At 37.5% G+C, this 15819-nt stretch overlaps 1 protein-coding gene across 2 annotated transcripts in view; it reads left to right on the forward strand.

Moving 5' to 3' along the window:
* LOC145673466 (phospholipid-transporting ATPase ABCA3-like) overlaps nt 1–15819 on the forward strand; it is a 312570-nt gene that overhangs the window by 87082 nt on the left and 209669 nt on the right. For both annotated transcript variants that reach the window (XM_081743188.1, XM_081743189.1), the window contains exon 8: nt 6283–6455. In XM_081743188.1, coding sequence (XP_081599314.1) covers nt 6283–6455 — 173 coding nt within the window. The remainder of the gene's footprint in view (nt 1–6282; nt 6456–15819) is intronic.

Here is a 15819-nt window from a genome sequence, read left to right on the forward strand (position 1 = left end):
TGTTCTTAGAGCATGGTTTATCTTAAATGTATAGATTTTAATAATTAGACCGACGAGGTATGTATTTCCTTCTGTGTTCTATATTGTGGAATTTAAGTAATATGGTGAGAAAAAAATATAAATATTTAAACTTGTAAGTACTACTCGCAGTCCGCCACATTGGAATCAATGTTACCAAATCCCAGTCTGACTAGATAATGGAGAATTCGTTATATTGAATCTACCGTTAATATTCAGTTTCCTTAAATTAACGTTAAAAAAAGTTTTGTTGATATTATAAGCAATGGAATTATATTATAAAGTGTCCATAAATTATATTTACAATTTTAGACTTCAAAACTATACTAGATATAAACTATACTAGATAGCTATATAGATAGATATTCAGCATGTGACAAGATAAGTCTCAAAATTTTTAGATGATCCAGATTTGACGAAAAATGTGGACGTCACAGAAGAAAACAGCGTGTAGCCTGGGTCAAAACAAAGTCTGATACTCAAGTGCAGTGAAACTTTCAGACATGGTATGGAAGGCAACCATCGTCCCGACCAACTGTTCGCGCTTGGCATAATCGTTTATGGACCAAGGTAATGTTCTCCATAAAGAGAGAGTGGGTCGCCCATCTGGTTCAGACGCCAACGTGAACAAAATACGACAGGCGTTTCCAAAGAGTACGACAAAATCCGTGCGTACAGTGGCCAGAGAATTGGAAATGCCATGATCAACATGCCACAAACACAAACAAACATAAGAGGTTAGTCTTATACCTACAAGGATGCAGCTGCTTCAAACACTAAAACATATGGACAAACTTTAGCACGAACAGTTTGTAGTGGATGTACTAGCTAATATTGAACAAACAATGACTTTTTAGAAAAGATTTGTTTCTTCGATGAGCCAGCTTTTTATGTATCTGGCAGGCTGAATTGTCATACCGTTCGTATATGGGGATCAAAGTATCCTCGTGTTATGAAATGGAAAGATGCAGTCCCATGGTGAATATGTGGTGTGGATTTATGCACAATTGTCTCATTGGTGCATTCTTTTTCAGCGAGTCTAGCGCCAACAATGATGTTTACTTGGATATGTTATAAAAGTTTGCTGTGGCACAATTGGAATACCGGCAACCTGACGTCATGTTCTAGCAAGATGGAGCACCGCCTCCTGGTCCCTGAGTGTCTATCAATTTCTGAATGAAAAGTTTCCGGATATGTGAATTGAACGAGATTGTCCGATTCAGTGGCTACCACGATCACGTGACCACACCACTAGACTACTTTGTGTGGAGTTTGTAAAGGATCATGTGTATCGAACAAAGATTACAGACCTACAGAACTTGAAGACACGCATGGACAGTGCATTCAAACATGTCACTATGGAATTCCTGAAGCGTACATAGAGAGAAATTGAATACCGACTGGACGTTGTCCGTGCCACTACGAATGCACACATTGACGTGTATGAGAAAAAAAATCTTTGAGCTATCTTGTCATATGATAAAAAACCGTTTATTATTATCTATCATAGTTTTATAGTTCTTACAGTCCAAATTTGTAAGATAATTTATAGAACCACGAAATAATGCCATTATTTATTCAGATGACCTCTATCTTGGTTTAATTTCAATTGAAATTGCAATTACTGGTTAAGGGAAAAACAAAATCGGGAGTTAGGCAAAATGTTATAAGCGGTAAAAATAATCGGGCTTTAAGTTCATTTGTGGGGTCTGTAGTGTTTCAATTTCACAAAGCAAGCTTGTGTTCCCTATTTGCTCTGTATTACCAAATTTTATTCTTAGATTTCCAATATTGCTTGTTCTTTGCATCTACTTCAAACTGAGAACTTCATTTGGATAAACGCATGGATATTTTGTTTCAATGAAAGTGTCTGTCGAGTCCAAGAAATTTAAAAATTACAAAAACTAACTTATTTCACCCTGATAACATGGAATGGATGCCAGCGTGAGAAATGTGAGCGAGTTGTTGCTGCTATAAAGATGGAAACACTTTGGCATGTGCTGAAATGAGAAAATGTACCAAATCAGTCTGATCTACATGTTCTAGTGTGCTTTATTTATTTATTGAACAAATTCCCAGATACAGCATAACTTTGCCATTTTACACAGGGAAATGTTAACAAACAGGAAAAAATTTTAAAAAGAAAAAAAAAGTTAACAAATTGTGCAAAAATAATATTATTTCGCCAGAACTCATTTAACTGCTCTTTCAAACACCGGGTAGCTCGAAAAAAATGTCCATATCAGCTGTTAAGTGATTATAACTGCGGTATTCTGCAATAAAAAAGAGACTTCTGTACAATTGCCAGCCTTAGGCGGGCACGGTGAAATACGTGGGTATTTCGGGTCATGCGGGAAGGGACACGTAACGATATAGTTTCTTAATCAATGTTTCCGATGCCAGTCAATGTTTCCATTAACTTTTTACAATATACGTGCTTTATTCTCATGGTATAAAATACTTTTTGCGACAATCAAATAAAATAACAACAGGCATAAATGAGGAATGGAACAATAATTGGTAACAGAATAACAGAAAAATACAATAATTTGAATAAAATTGTAACAATTGCACAAAATAAATTTATGAAATAATTGCGAAAAAATAATTAAGTCAGCAGGAAATATATTTCGATAGTCGAACCAAAGGAAGGGGTAGAAAACCACTTATCAACGGCATCATATCTAGTGTTACTGTCTAATTTTCTACGTCATACAATGATATTACACCTTATTTGTATAGTATGTCGTCCAGTTGTATAAATGTTCAGTGTTGTCCCTTGTGTTAGAGAAGAAACACCTCATCTAGTTCTTTTCCATGTGGTAAGGTGCCAAGAACCGACGACACGTTGCCACGTTGGATAGCAATACATATGCGTTGAATTAGGAAAGATGCTGAACGAATATCTCCAGTAACGATAGAAATGCGTCTGCCTACTTCTCTAATAAAATCAAGGCTTGCAGATCCCCAAGCACCACTAGTCTCGATGGCAGTTGGAGCAAAAATAAATTTATCAAGGAGGTTGTTATATTTCCTTTGCTTTTCTACTTCTCGACGACTAGCAACAGCTCCAGCATTCAAAACAGCTAAAGGAAGACTTGAACGGGCAAATGTATCTGAACACGTAAAGTCCCATACTAGTGATTTGCCTTACAACAAGGAACTAATGTCATGCCATCAGGTCGTTTACCATCTGAACGACAATATCCTGAGGGTTCACGTATGGAAGGAATTCAAGCTGTGGTAAGGGCTCGTAAAATGATATCATTCACAGAGGAGTGTCTAGCGTGTCTACCCATGCTCTTCGTGCATGAAAGGCCATGCAGGCCACGTTGGTTAACTTGATCCCCGCAAGCTGGACAGCGATGTGGCTCACAAATATCTGCACCTAATCTTAAGGTGACAGAGATTCGAAATGCCTCATTAGTCATATGAAGACCTAATGGTGGGGAGGGTATTGTATTCAACCCTGCCCCAGCATGTAGGAATGAGGCAGCACGAACCCTGGCTTTATCCTCTGGAGCAATAACTGACTGTAAGAGAAGTTCATGAAAATGTGCTGCAATTGGTGTGTACCAAGATGCCTGAGAGCCTCTTTTGTTAATTTCTGGAAGATTTGCATCTGTTAAATTTTTCCATTTGGTAGAGCCTTCTTGAACTGTGCCATCTGGGTCTAGGTGGTAACCTTGCGGAAGAAGGGCCTCGACTAAACGAAGAGATCCGTGGTAGGACGCTAAGAAGGAAGGAATCGCCATATCCACTGATCGCCGAATACCAAGACCCCCTAATCTCACAGGTAAGGATGCCTGAATCCAAGATTCGTCGCTTAAGGAGCAGTTTAAAATTGACTCCAGACCCATTTTAAGGATATGATCATATTTCTCCAGTAGTGGAGTCTCATTCCAAGATGGAAAGCATCGTAAGAATTAGTTTAAACTAGGGATCGACAAAGAGGCACGTAGAAGAAAGAAAGCTGCATGGACAGAAATCGAGGTGAGTCGAGACAAAAAATATTCTAACTTCGATATTTTGCTTAACAGGACATTCGTAAAAGCTTTCTTTGTGAGAGCGGCGCCTAGAAGACAAGCATCCTGGTTAGTTAGGAGACGTATTCCTGGGGCAGGGTCGTCAATTTTTTTAAGTAATAGGCTTCGTCCGACCCAAGAAAACCAACTTCACACTTTGAAAAATTCAAATATAGGCCAAGTTAAGATGCCTTCTCATTTATTTGTGCTAGAGTTGAAAGAACTACTTCAGGTTCATCAGCGATAGTTCCATCATCCAAATACCAAATGTGTAATTCAGTGTTGATTGATTTCACTAAGGAACGAATGGTTATAGCAAAAAGTGCTGGGCCCAGGGGATCGCCTTGTTGTACTCCTCTCTGGGATGAAATAGTGTCTTGACCTAAGAATAGATCACTGGGTTGAGCGTAACATTGGTAAACATATGGATAAATTATTTTATGAAGAAATTTCAGGTCAGAGTTATTTCTACGTACTCCCGGAGTCTGGATATTAAGATATCGCAAGAGTTCCTCCTTAGGTAATATTCGAAGCGGAGGAACACGAAAACTTACTATAGCAATAAAGAAATTCAGAATAGAATCAAGTCTAGAGAGATGGCTCATATGGGAGAGCAGTATTCGACCTTGGCCGCTATTAGAGTTTTATAAAAAGTTGCTAATGATGAAAGTGTGCGTAGTTTAGTAAATCAATAAAGAAGCTCCAACATGCGCATTTAATTGTTAAGTATTGAGGGGATGTGGTCAGAGAATGTGAGTTTCGAATCAAAGTCGTGCTTTGAATATTCTAGTCTACTTGCGTGGAAAAGAAATATTGTTTCGATTTTAAGAAATCGAATCATAATTTAAAATTAAAAACTTGAGAAAATGTACCCTGCTATCATGTGGAATCGCATTTAATGATTTCTTATGTCCTTATGAAGGACTTTCAAAATATATTAAACTAAAACATATGTAATAATTTACATATTCTTTCTCAGTTACGTATAATTTAAGTGCTGTAAAACTTCAGACTGTGTTGTATGTAGTGATCAAGTACTGAAATACTTTGGATTGATATCAGAAAAAATGATAATGTGCTGTACATAATTCATTTATTAGATATGCGTGTAAAAGAATTTACTCTACTTTGTTTGAAAGAAGATAACTCACTACAACACTGATTAAGTTGAACACTATACATTATTATTTCACGGTTGTGGTCCGAGGTTAAGGTTAAGGGACGGTGATAATGATATTGAACGGAAGGGTGGAATAAAGATAGTCGGAGGAAACGGGAGAATCCCCGAGGAAACCCATGCACACGGTGTTTATCCAACACAAAACCTACTTGGCGAGAGTCACACATGATTGAATCTTAATATTTATATACCATTGCATGTTCATCTTCACTATTTAGAGCTACGTATATTGTACCGCCTACTTTTCGAATTACAAGTGCTTGGCTAAATATTTTCCATGTTTTAGTGTCTAAACATCGACTGTAATAATAATAATAATAATTCCATTATTATTATTATTATTATTATTATTATTATTATTATTATTATTATTATTATTATTATTATTATTATTATTATTATTATTATTATTGTCTAAACCAGCCGTGTACAACAGCTGACCCTCGGGCCGATTGCAGCCCACTGAACCCTTTCATCCGGCCCGCCTGATCCGTTATTTAAATGTGTTTTTTTACGTAACCTCTCAACCTGAATTGATTTTTTCCTGGGTGACTGATGTCCATCTAATACATATCCTTCACGTTGGAACATCCAATTTACCACCGAACACTGAGAGACTAGTTCAAAACATGAAAGTTCAAGTTTTCCACTAAAATAGTAGGTAAATAAATTTTTCTGCGTTTCTTTACTAAGTAAATACTTTGGTTACCATTATATTAGTTCCCCTGTTCCTGTGGTGTTAAAAGTTTCTCAGTTTTGGTTGCTTAATTCTTGTGAAAATGTTATACATTGTCTCGTAGTGCTCTCGACACTACTAAGGCCTTTGTGATTGGCGCACCCTCTGTTCCAACTTGCACATGCCTGGTCTATATAAACTATACTACTTCGGCATTTTATAGCACTTAAATTTCGAACACAATTCATAATCTGAATCTGTTCATTAACTCGCATTTCTTTTATTTATTATCGTAAGGACTATATTTTTTTTAAATAGTATAGTACATATGCGTTTGGCTACGTTGGTCTTTACTATATTATTTTAAATTGTATCTTTTACAGGTTCAGGTCTACGATGGGGAACAATTTTTAAGACTGAGTACAATACAACATTTGCATACATGTTTCTCATGCTTATAGCTGACATATTTTTGTACGGGTTCATAACTTGGTATGTTCAGAACATCAAACCTGGAAAATATGGTATAGCCAAGCCCTGGTATTTTATATTTACGGTAAGTATCTTGTAATTAATGTATCTATTTATTTGTTTTAAAAATAGTATTCGTAAATTTCAATGTATACAGGATGGCCCATTTTAATATTTCCACGGAAATGTCACAAAAACGGTTGAACACAAATAAACGGAACAAAATCTAAAACAGAAAATGCCATGGGTAACACCGAATGGTGTTGTCGCGGTGCCACCCAGAGCCGCCCTTCATGAGGGCAAAGGGCAGAACTTTGAAATTTTAAATGGAAATAGGGGGCGAGTGATACATCGTTCGATAGATCTTTAAAAACTAAAACACGTTGTGGCAAAAGATTTTTCATATCAGTCACCATATTCAAGATGGCCGCCAAGACATGGTGCCTGTATCAGATAAAATGCTCAGTACCACTAATATGAAAACGGTTGGAAATAAATGAACAGTCAAAAAGTGAAACAGGAGAGTGACATGGGGCACGTCGAATAATGTTCTCGCGGTGTCACCAGCGCCGCCTTTCATGGGGAACCAGGGCCCAACTTAGAAATTTTAAACGGAAATATGATTCAAGTGATACCTCGTTCGAAAACCCCTCGTTCGCTTTAGATACTAAACAGCGTTGTTGCAAAAGATTTTTCAAATGGGTCACCGTTTTCAAAATAGCCTCCAAGACATGGTGTCTGTATAAAATAAAACGTCCAGTACCACTAATATAAAAACAGTTGGAAATAAATAAACAGAATAAAACTCGTATAGGAAATTACAGATGGTATTTATAATTCTATGCCTCGAGAATAATGCAACGGAGAAAAAGATTATTGAAGTTTAATTGACACAATGCAAAAGAGGAAATATAATTCGTAGAAAATTATCTTTCTGATTTCCCTCCGTGAGTGAGTGAAGCGGGAATGAATGGTAAAATCTCAAATGGGAACCCCACTTTACTTGCAATGGGTATGGTTTGTCTGAAACACGTGTGTACAGTCCGCAGCAAAAGACCTGCAACATGTGCATGTAAGTTTATTGTGAAACTACACCTAACGGCCCAGGAAATCAACATAACGTCTAAGTGGCACGAATCACGCCAGAAGAAACATCGGCGTCCTCCCCTGCATACTTATTTTGGAACAGAAGACTTCGCCGTTTTTTTCAATAAACTTACATGCTCATGTTGCAGGTTTTTTGCTGCGGACTGTGCAAGTGACTGGTACTGTAATGAATAAAAATAAGGTGAATGAAAATAAGTTAAAATTCAAGTTTAACACCCATTTGTATTGCAAAGTGTGATTGGATGGGAAAAAAGAAGGAACTGAAATCAAAAGCAAAGGTTTTAATAATACATTTTTGGAACTTCCAAACATTTTGCCCGCCCCTTCGCCCGTGATAATTTAACGCAATGCGTGCAAAATGTTTGGGAGGCATCTGAATCAGTATGTATCCTTTTGTTACTGAGGATCACAACTGAAATTACCGCTGAAAGTTATTCGGAATGTAACTGTGCATGGCATCTCAGTGAACTTTGTATTCTATCATATGCAAGGAGACATAGAAGGGAAAGAATCGAACCAATATTGTGCAGACTATTGTTGAACAAAACCAACGTTTGTACACGTTGTTCTAAAATTTGTTCGACAAATTTGTTTCACATTTCAGCTGATTCATTTTTGCATCAAATCATTGAATGCAATCAAAATGGAAGGTACCATATAACAACAATTTTACGTACTTTATCTCATTACAGAGACATCTATCTCTTATAAAAACACATTTCAGGTAACTTTATTTTGTAGATACAATTTGCAAAAACTAAAATTCTCATTTGCAATTTCTCCGTTACTTCCCGCTTCACCCACTTATGGAGGGAAGTTGGAACGATAATTTTCTAACAAGGAACCCTAGGTATCTATCAGAGCCCGATTTTCACGAAACTTTGTATATAGAGAGAGTACCTCGGGAAACTAGCACAGCCAAAATTGTAGCTGCAGAGTCCAAGACGTTGGGACACTAGGGCCCGAGAAAGATCAAAAGTGGAACGTCAGTACATTAAGGACATGGTGAGAAAATGCACGTTTTTCTTTAAAACTAATCATTGTAGCGACACGAAATGAGCATACATGAATACGAGAGGTTGATATGGTCAGTTGAAAGTTACGAAAAGACTATCCGCCATCTTGAAAGAGGCAATGTTGAAACTGGTGCGATTGGTGTAAATGAGAAGAGGTTCATGCGAAGCATTAATTTGAACTAAATAGCCACAAAAAGCTGTTGGTGAAGTCTGTTGTGGGATTACATTATTCCTGTGCTTCTGGTAGAGTGGTTTATTTATTTATTTATTTAACGGTAGAGTTAAGGCTATGTTTGCCTTTTCTTACACTCAACCAACTCAAATTTATACAAGATATACGTACTACCATTGACGTCAAATCCATAAAAATTACAATTGCTACATTAATGCATATGCACATACACACATAAATATCCCTACACACGAATATGCTCCCTTACATACCCCCCCCTCCCCCGTCTTACCCTCACACTATTTATCATAAAAACAAGAAAACTATACAAGATGAGCAAAGTGTATCTCATGACAATCGAGCAGATGCAGATTATGGAGCGCTATGAGTGGGATCAGTGGAACTAGAAAACCGAGCGAAATATAATTTTAGCACTACAACATTTGTGTCACAGTCAACATGTAATTGTTGTGGATATGCTGATATAATGGGTTCAATCTTCATAATAATGTCATGGTTGACATTAACTTTTAACTTTTTATTAGACTTAAATTAATTCGAACAGAAATCAAAACGTCATATTGGTCCACCTATAGCGCTCCATACTCTGCATCTGCTCGAGTGTCATGAGATACACTTTACTCATCTTGTACCTAAACCACTCTACCAGAAGCACATGAATAATGTAATCCCACAACAGACTTCACCAACAGCTTTTTGTTGCTATTTACGTTCAAATTAATGCATCGAATGACCCACTTCTCATTTACACCAATCGCACCAGTTTCAACATGGCCTCTTTCAAGATGGCGGATATTCTTTTCATAACTTTTAACTGACCATATCGACCATCTCGTATCCATGTATGCTCATTTCGTGTCGCTACAATGATTAGTTTTAAAGAAAAACGTGCATTTTCTCACCATGTCCTTAATGTACTGACGTTCCACTTTTGATCTTTCTCGGGCCCTAGTGTCCCAACGTCTTGGACTCTGCAGCTACAATTTTGGCTGTGCTAGTTTCCCGAGGTACTCTCTCTATATACAAAGTTTCATGAAAATCGGGCTCTGATAGATACCTAGGGTTCCTTGTAAGAAATTAGATTTCCTTCTTTGCATTATGGCACCCTTCACTCTAATCATCTTTTCCTCTGTTGCAACATTCTCGAGACGTGGAATGATAAATACCCTCTGTGATTTCGTATTCGAATTTTAGTTCTGTTGATTTATCGTTTAACTGTTTTCCTATTAGTGGTACTGGACGTTTTATCTGATACAGGTATCATGTCTTGGTGGTCATTTTGAAAACTGTGGCCCGTATGAATAATCTTTTACAACAGCACTCTTTAGTTTTTAAAGATATCTCGTACGAGGTATCACTCAGTTTGTTTCCATTTACAATTTTGAAGTTGGGCTTTGAGCCCCGATGAAGGGTGACCCTGGGAGCCACCGCGACAATATGACATTTTCTATTTTTGTTTGGTTTATTTGTGTTCAACCGTTTTCATATTAGTGGTACTGAACGTTTTATCTGTCTTGGCGGCCATTTTGAATACGGGACCGATATGAAAAATCTTTTGCCACAACGCTTTTTAGTTTTTAAAGATCTATCAAACGAGGTATCACTCGCCCCATGTTTCCATTTAAAATTTTAAAGTTGGGCCCCGGGCTCCCATGAAGGGCGGCTCTGGCTGGGACCGCGACATCATTCGATTTGCCTATGTTATTTTCTATTTGAGTTTTTGTTCGGATCATTTATGTTCAACTGTTTTCAAGATATTTCCGTGGAAAGATTAAAATGGGACACCCTGTATGGGAAGTTCTGTGCTCTTTGGTCTGAGGTAAAGTGGTTAAAGTTTTGATTGGACTTTTGATGAAATCCGTTTTCGAATCGCTTCAGTAGTTCAGATGATGGACTGAATATTTGCTATTTTTAATTGATAGTCGTTATTTTTCAAACAATATTACATTTCCAACAATGTAGTTGGGTGTAATTTAAATTTAAATTTAAATTTAAAAATTTTATAACTAAGGAAGATGATCGTGATTCTTCTAACGATATCAGTAATCCTTTACCTGTTATTAGTGATGACATCAATAAAGACTGCAGGTCCATAAATGCTGATATTTGCCATGTAAGCAACGCATCAGGATTAAAATTTAGCCAAAAAATCAAACCCAAAATGATACCGCTTTAAACAAGAGCATTGAGTTTTCAAACAGGCCTAACGAGACTACCTGCAAGCTTTGTAACAAATTGTGTGTTAGCTTAACCCTTATTGGTACAATCCGGGCCTGGGAGGCCCGGAAGATATTTCCTTTTCAAAGTTCCATAAATATATATGTCTGAGTCTGAGTCTTTTTGACATCATGAGTTGAACATTCAAAATTGTTATGGTGATATCATTTCCATTTCAATTTGAATTTTTGAAACTTAAAGGTATTTTCTTTATATACCCCGATTTTGCACAATCCGGGCCTTGTAGGCCCGAATTTATATAATTCATTATGCCATGTACATACTCTGTCTTTCTCATTCATTTCCTTCAAAGTATTGAAATAAATATTATAAATTATAGTTCTGCTTGTGACAACTAGATTACTGTCACATTTCTTTCACAATTTGTATATAGTGACTTTTTTGGTATTATAATACTGTAATATTCAGGCAGTAAATATATATTACTTTTATTTACACATTTAGTATGTTTGAAAATAGATCCCGCAAAGATTTTGAAACATTTTTCGGCGCCATTCTGTCCCTCTCTCGAAATGTAATTTTCACTGCATATGTTTGGTGTAGATCTATTCAATACGTGTTATCCATTACTGTGACTTGTAAGTATGGGTGTCTACCGGAAGGTGACGAATGTTAGAAGAAGAGAACGAAAGCGATACTTGTCTCTGGTTTAGCAGTGGCGAAGCTAGTGATGGTGATAATTCGAATGTTTCGTAATGATATGGATTGTCATATAGAAAATAGCCAGTTGAAAAGATACAAGTGAAAGTGCCAATGAAAATGACTGACAGAGATGGAAGTAGCAGAACATCGAATAGCAGGGTGTCTATCGGTCACTAAAGTCACGAATGTTACGAAAAAGTCACGAAACCAGAAGACGTTCATGAAAGTCAAGAAAAAGTCACGAAAGTTAGCTTTTGGGTCACGATTTTTTTATTTGTTCAAATGTAAGAACAGACTGGAAAATTGTGTTCTATAAAACGTCAGAATTCACCAACAAAAATGTCTATGGTCGGCTCTAGACGCTACCAAATCGTAAGCAAAGCATGGTTCTATCGCATGCATGAAAAGCCAGTCTAATTCGCACTAAAATTTGCTCTTGAGAATGTTAAGAAATTTTATAGTCTCATAGTCTCACGAAGAAGTCACGAAATTTCATTTTACAATTTTAGTAGACACCCTGAATAAGTGCAGAATTGTGTTCTAAAGACGGACGTTCTTGGGCAAGTACTCCGGGGAAACAATCTCAGCCTATCTTACAATAGTAGCCTATACGTTCAGCTCCTCATCCACGGCAGGGAACATTTACTGATTCACCTCGCGCTGCGTTTGATCTGTTTATTACACATGACATTTTGGAAGAAATTGTATTGTGCTCTAATTTGCAAGGAAGACGAGCAGCAACTGAGATTGCAAGGAAATGGAGAGAAGTCGACTTAAGACTTCTACTTTTGGCCGGAGTCGAGAACAGTTGGAATGTATCCGTGCAAGAACTCTTTCAAAATTCCAACTCACACCCGAATTACAACACTACAATGTCCGTTAACAGATTCGAATGTATTAAATTTAAATCCTAGCCTCGAATCGTTAACAATTGACGAACAGTTGATTCCATTTAGAGGTGAATACCCCTTTTACTCAATACATGCCTAAAAGTCCTGCAAAATATGGAATAAAAGTGTTTTGGATTTACGATGCTATATTTAGCTACGCTTTTGACGTGTATTTCTATTGTGGTAGAATATTGGAGAAGCAGTTCGAAGAGACCTTGTAGCAGAAGTTGCCAAGCGTTTGGTGTTTAGCCTCAACCAAGGACGTAACATAACAGACAATTATTTCACAAGCATTCCTTTAGCAGAATACCTGCTCACAAGAAACATAGCAATGGTTGGAACAGTTATGAATAATTACATGAGCATCTCTCCATCAGCAGACCCAGTAATAAGAGAAATATTTATTCTTCCGAATTTGTGTTTAGTAAAGATGTATCAATGTTCCCAATACAAGAGATTTTCATCAGCAGCATGCACCATGATTCGATAATCGGTGGTAATTCCTTAAAAAGGAAGCAGGGCATCTTCAACTATTACAATAAAGTAATGGAGGCGTCGAATTGATGGATCAAAAATTACGAGAATATTCGTTCAAAAGACAGATTTGAAGATGGCCTTTTGCCTTTTTCATGAATATGTTAGAGGTAGCAGTATCAAACTCTTATCTTGTTTTCAAATATCATAATCAGAAATGGAATATCCAAAAGGATCATAAGCAAATGACTTTTATCAAGGAGCTAGCTTATGATTTGGTTACACCCCTAATGTTGAGAAAAGCTCAGTCGTCTACTTTGAAAGGTCTGTAAGAGAGAATTTGTTAAGATGTGGTATCAAGATAGAAAGAGATAAGTCAGGAAGACCTGGAAAAAAGAAAATGAAACGATGTCACTTGTGCCGTAATTCTAGAGACTGGAGAATCAAAGTGGTATGCTGCAAAGGTCAGAATTATGTGTGCAGTGAGCATATGTTTTTTGTGTGTGAGTAATGTGTGTAATATGCAGTATGTGCAAAACATTTCAAGGTACCAGTGAGACACATAAAAAACTAATGTATATTGTGAATAATAAACTTAAAATTTATCACGATAAATATGCACACTATATATACATTTTTAAAGCGTATATGTAACGTGAAAATTTGCATCTTTTCACGTTCGAAATACTAATTTTAGTTTATATTTTATTTTGTGTCCTTTGTATAATTTGCGAATTATATTGCTGTAACTACAACTGAACATGTTATACGAACTAAATATCAATTTGTTACACATTCAAAACGATCTCCACTAAATTATGTTCGCATGTTCATACTACAATAAAGGTGGGCCTCGCAGGCCCGGAAAGTGCAAACTACGATAACAAAAGCGTAGTGCCATTAAGGGTTAAAAGGCCTAGGAATTCACAATAGCAGGTACCATTATGAAATCAATAAAACTAAACAACGCTCGCTTTCACGGAAGTCACAATCATCCATTGATAATGTCGATTGCCCAAGAAAGATGTTGATCTTCAAATGCAATAAGCTTCTAGCAAGATTAAAGTCTTCTACTCCAATGCTACGCAGGGTACCTCGAGGTACAGTGGCAGACCCTCTGTGCGAGGTATTGCAACAGATAGTACATACAAACGAATCAGAAGCTTGGATGGATCTATTCTTTTTTCCTTACGTAACACTGTGCGTTCCATCAAAAGCTGACAAAGTAAATAATTTAACATCATGGGTTAAACAAAGAGTGCAATGTTGGTCTGATTCTCGCTGCGAAGCCCTTCCTAACCACAGTAAAAAATCCTTTAAAGCTCGACGACCAGCAAATTCCACTTTTAACATCAAGAGTATCGAGAACAAATTAGTAGACGATGATGTTCGCATCAGAGTACGGCTTCTCATCTCAGAAGATACTATAGCTTCTCCGAATGGAACTGTATTAGAAGCATTAAAAGAGAAACATCCGGCTCTCAGCCACCCTTTTGAACCTCCCGATATCGTTGAGCCCAGTATTGTAGCGCCTAGAGTAAAAGCTGACGAGTTTACGAAGGCACTTAAATCCTTTCCCTCCGGGTCATCAGGAGGTATGGACAGTCTCCGTCCTTCAATATTAAAGGACCTCCTACTATCCCAAGACTGCAAAGCTAAAGACCACCTGACTAACGCAATCTGTGGTTTTCTCCACCTGATTATTTCGGATGATGTGCCCACGGAAATTAGACCTATTTTCTTTGGAGCATTACTAATAACTTTGAGGAAGAAAAGTGGCGGCATTCGTCCCATCGCAGTAGGCAATATGTGGACGAGATTTTCAGCCAAAATCATTTGCCATAGAATTAGAGAACCTCGAACACATTTTCTATCCCCACACCAACTGGGAGTTTGCGTCCCACATGGAGCAGAAGCAGCAGTCCACGCTGCTCGTATGTACTACTCTTTTTCACACCATCAGGAGAAAGTGTTTCTGAAGATAGACTTTAGAAACGCATTTAACGAATTGAATCGTGATTCTATGCTTATACAGGTAAAAAACACTTTTCCGTCAATTTATCGATATGTCCATCAGTGTTACTCGCAACCGAGCAACTTATACTTAGGAGACGAAATAATCCTCCCTCAGCGTGGCGTACAACAAGGCGACCGTCTTGGATCTGGTTTATTCGCACTAACTTTACAAGCCATCGTTAACAGTATCAATACGGAACTGAACATATGGCATTTGGATGACGGGAGTGTAGCAGGGGACAAGGATACAGTACTAGAGACATTAGAAATGATCCGTAGACAGGCTAAGGAGATCGGATTGCAAATGAATTTCTCCAAATGTGAGATCAGCTTTCTCGGAGTCTCCAATGAGCAGGCCAATAACCTCTTCAAGCTGTTCGACGAAGCCGCACCTGGAATTCAAAGGATTTCGACAGATAACGCCAGCCTACTAGAAGCAGCATTATCTAATGAGGCAAGACAAACAATATTAAAAGACAAAATTTCTAAATTAGAATTCTTCCTTACACGTCTTTCCTTGATTTCAGCAGACTCTGCCTTTTACCTACTGCGCGTCTCATTGTCCATGCCAAGGCTACTATACTTTCTTCGCTGTGCTCCATCTTGGCGGGATGCTGATCTTCTGGAATGCTATGACAACATCTTAAAAACCGGTCTAGAATCTATCCTGAATTGCTCACTCAACAATAACTCTTGCTTGCAGGCGTCCCTCCCTGTTAACCACGGAGGTCTCGGCATTCGCCGCGCCATGGACCTGGCTATTTCATCCTTTCAGTCTTCATCCTATGGCGATAAGCCATTGATCGAGACCATTCTCCAATAAGACCTTAGCCTTATAACGGATTCGGATGTCAACGATAGCATTTATAAGTG

This window comes from Thermobia domestica, chromosome 16, assembly GCF_964235325.1.
Source record: "Thermobia domestica chromosome 16, izTheDome1.hap1.1, whole genome shotgun sequence".
NCBI classification, from domain to species: Eukaryota; Metazoa; Arthropoda; class Insecta; order Zygentoma; family Lepismatidae; genus Thermobia; species Thermobia domestica.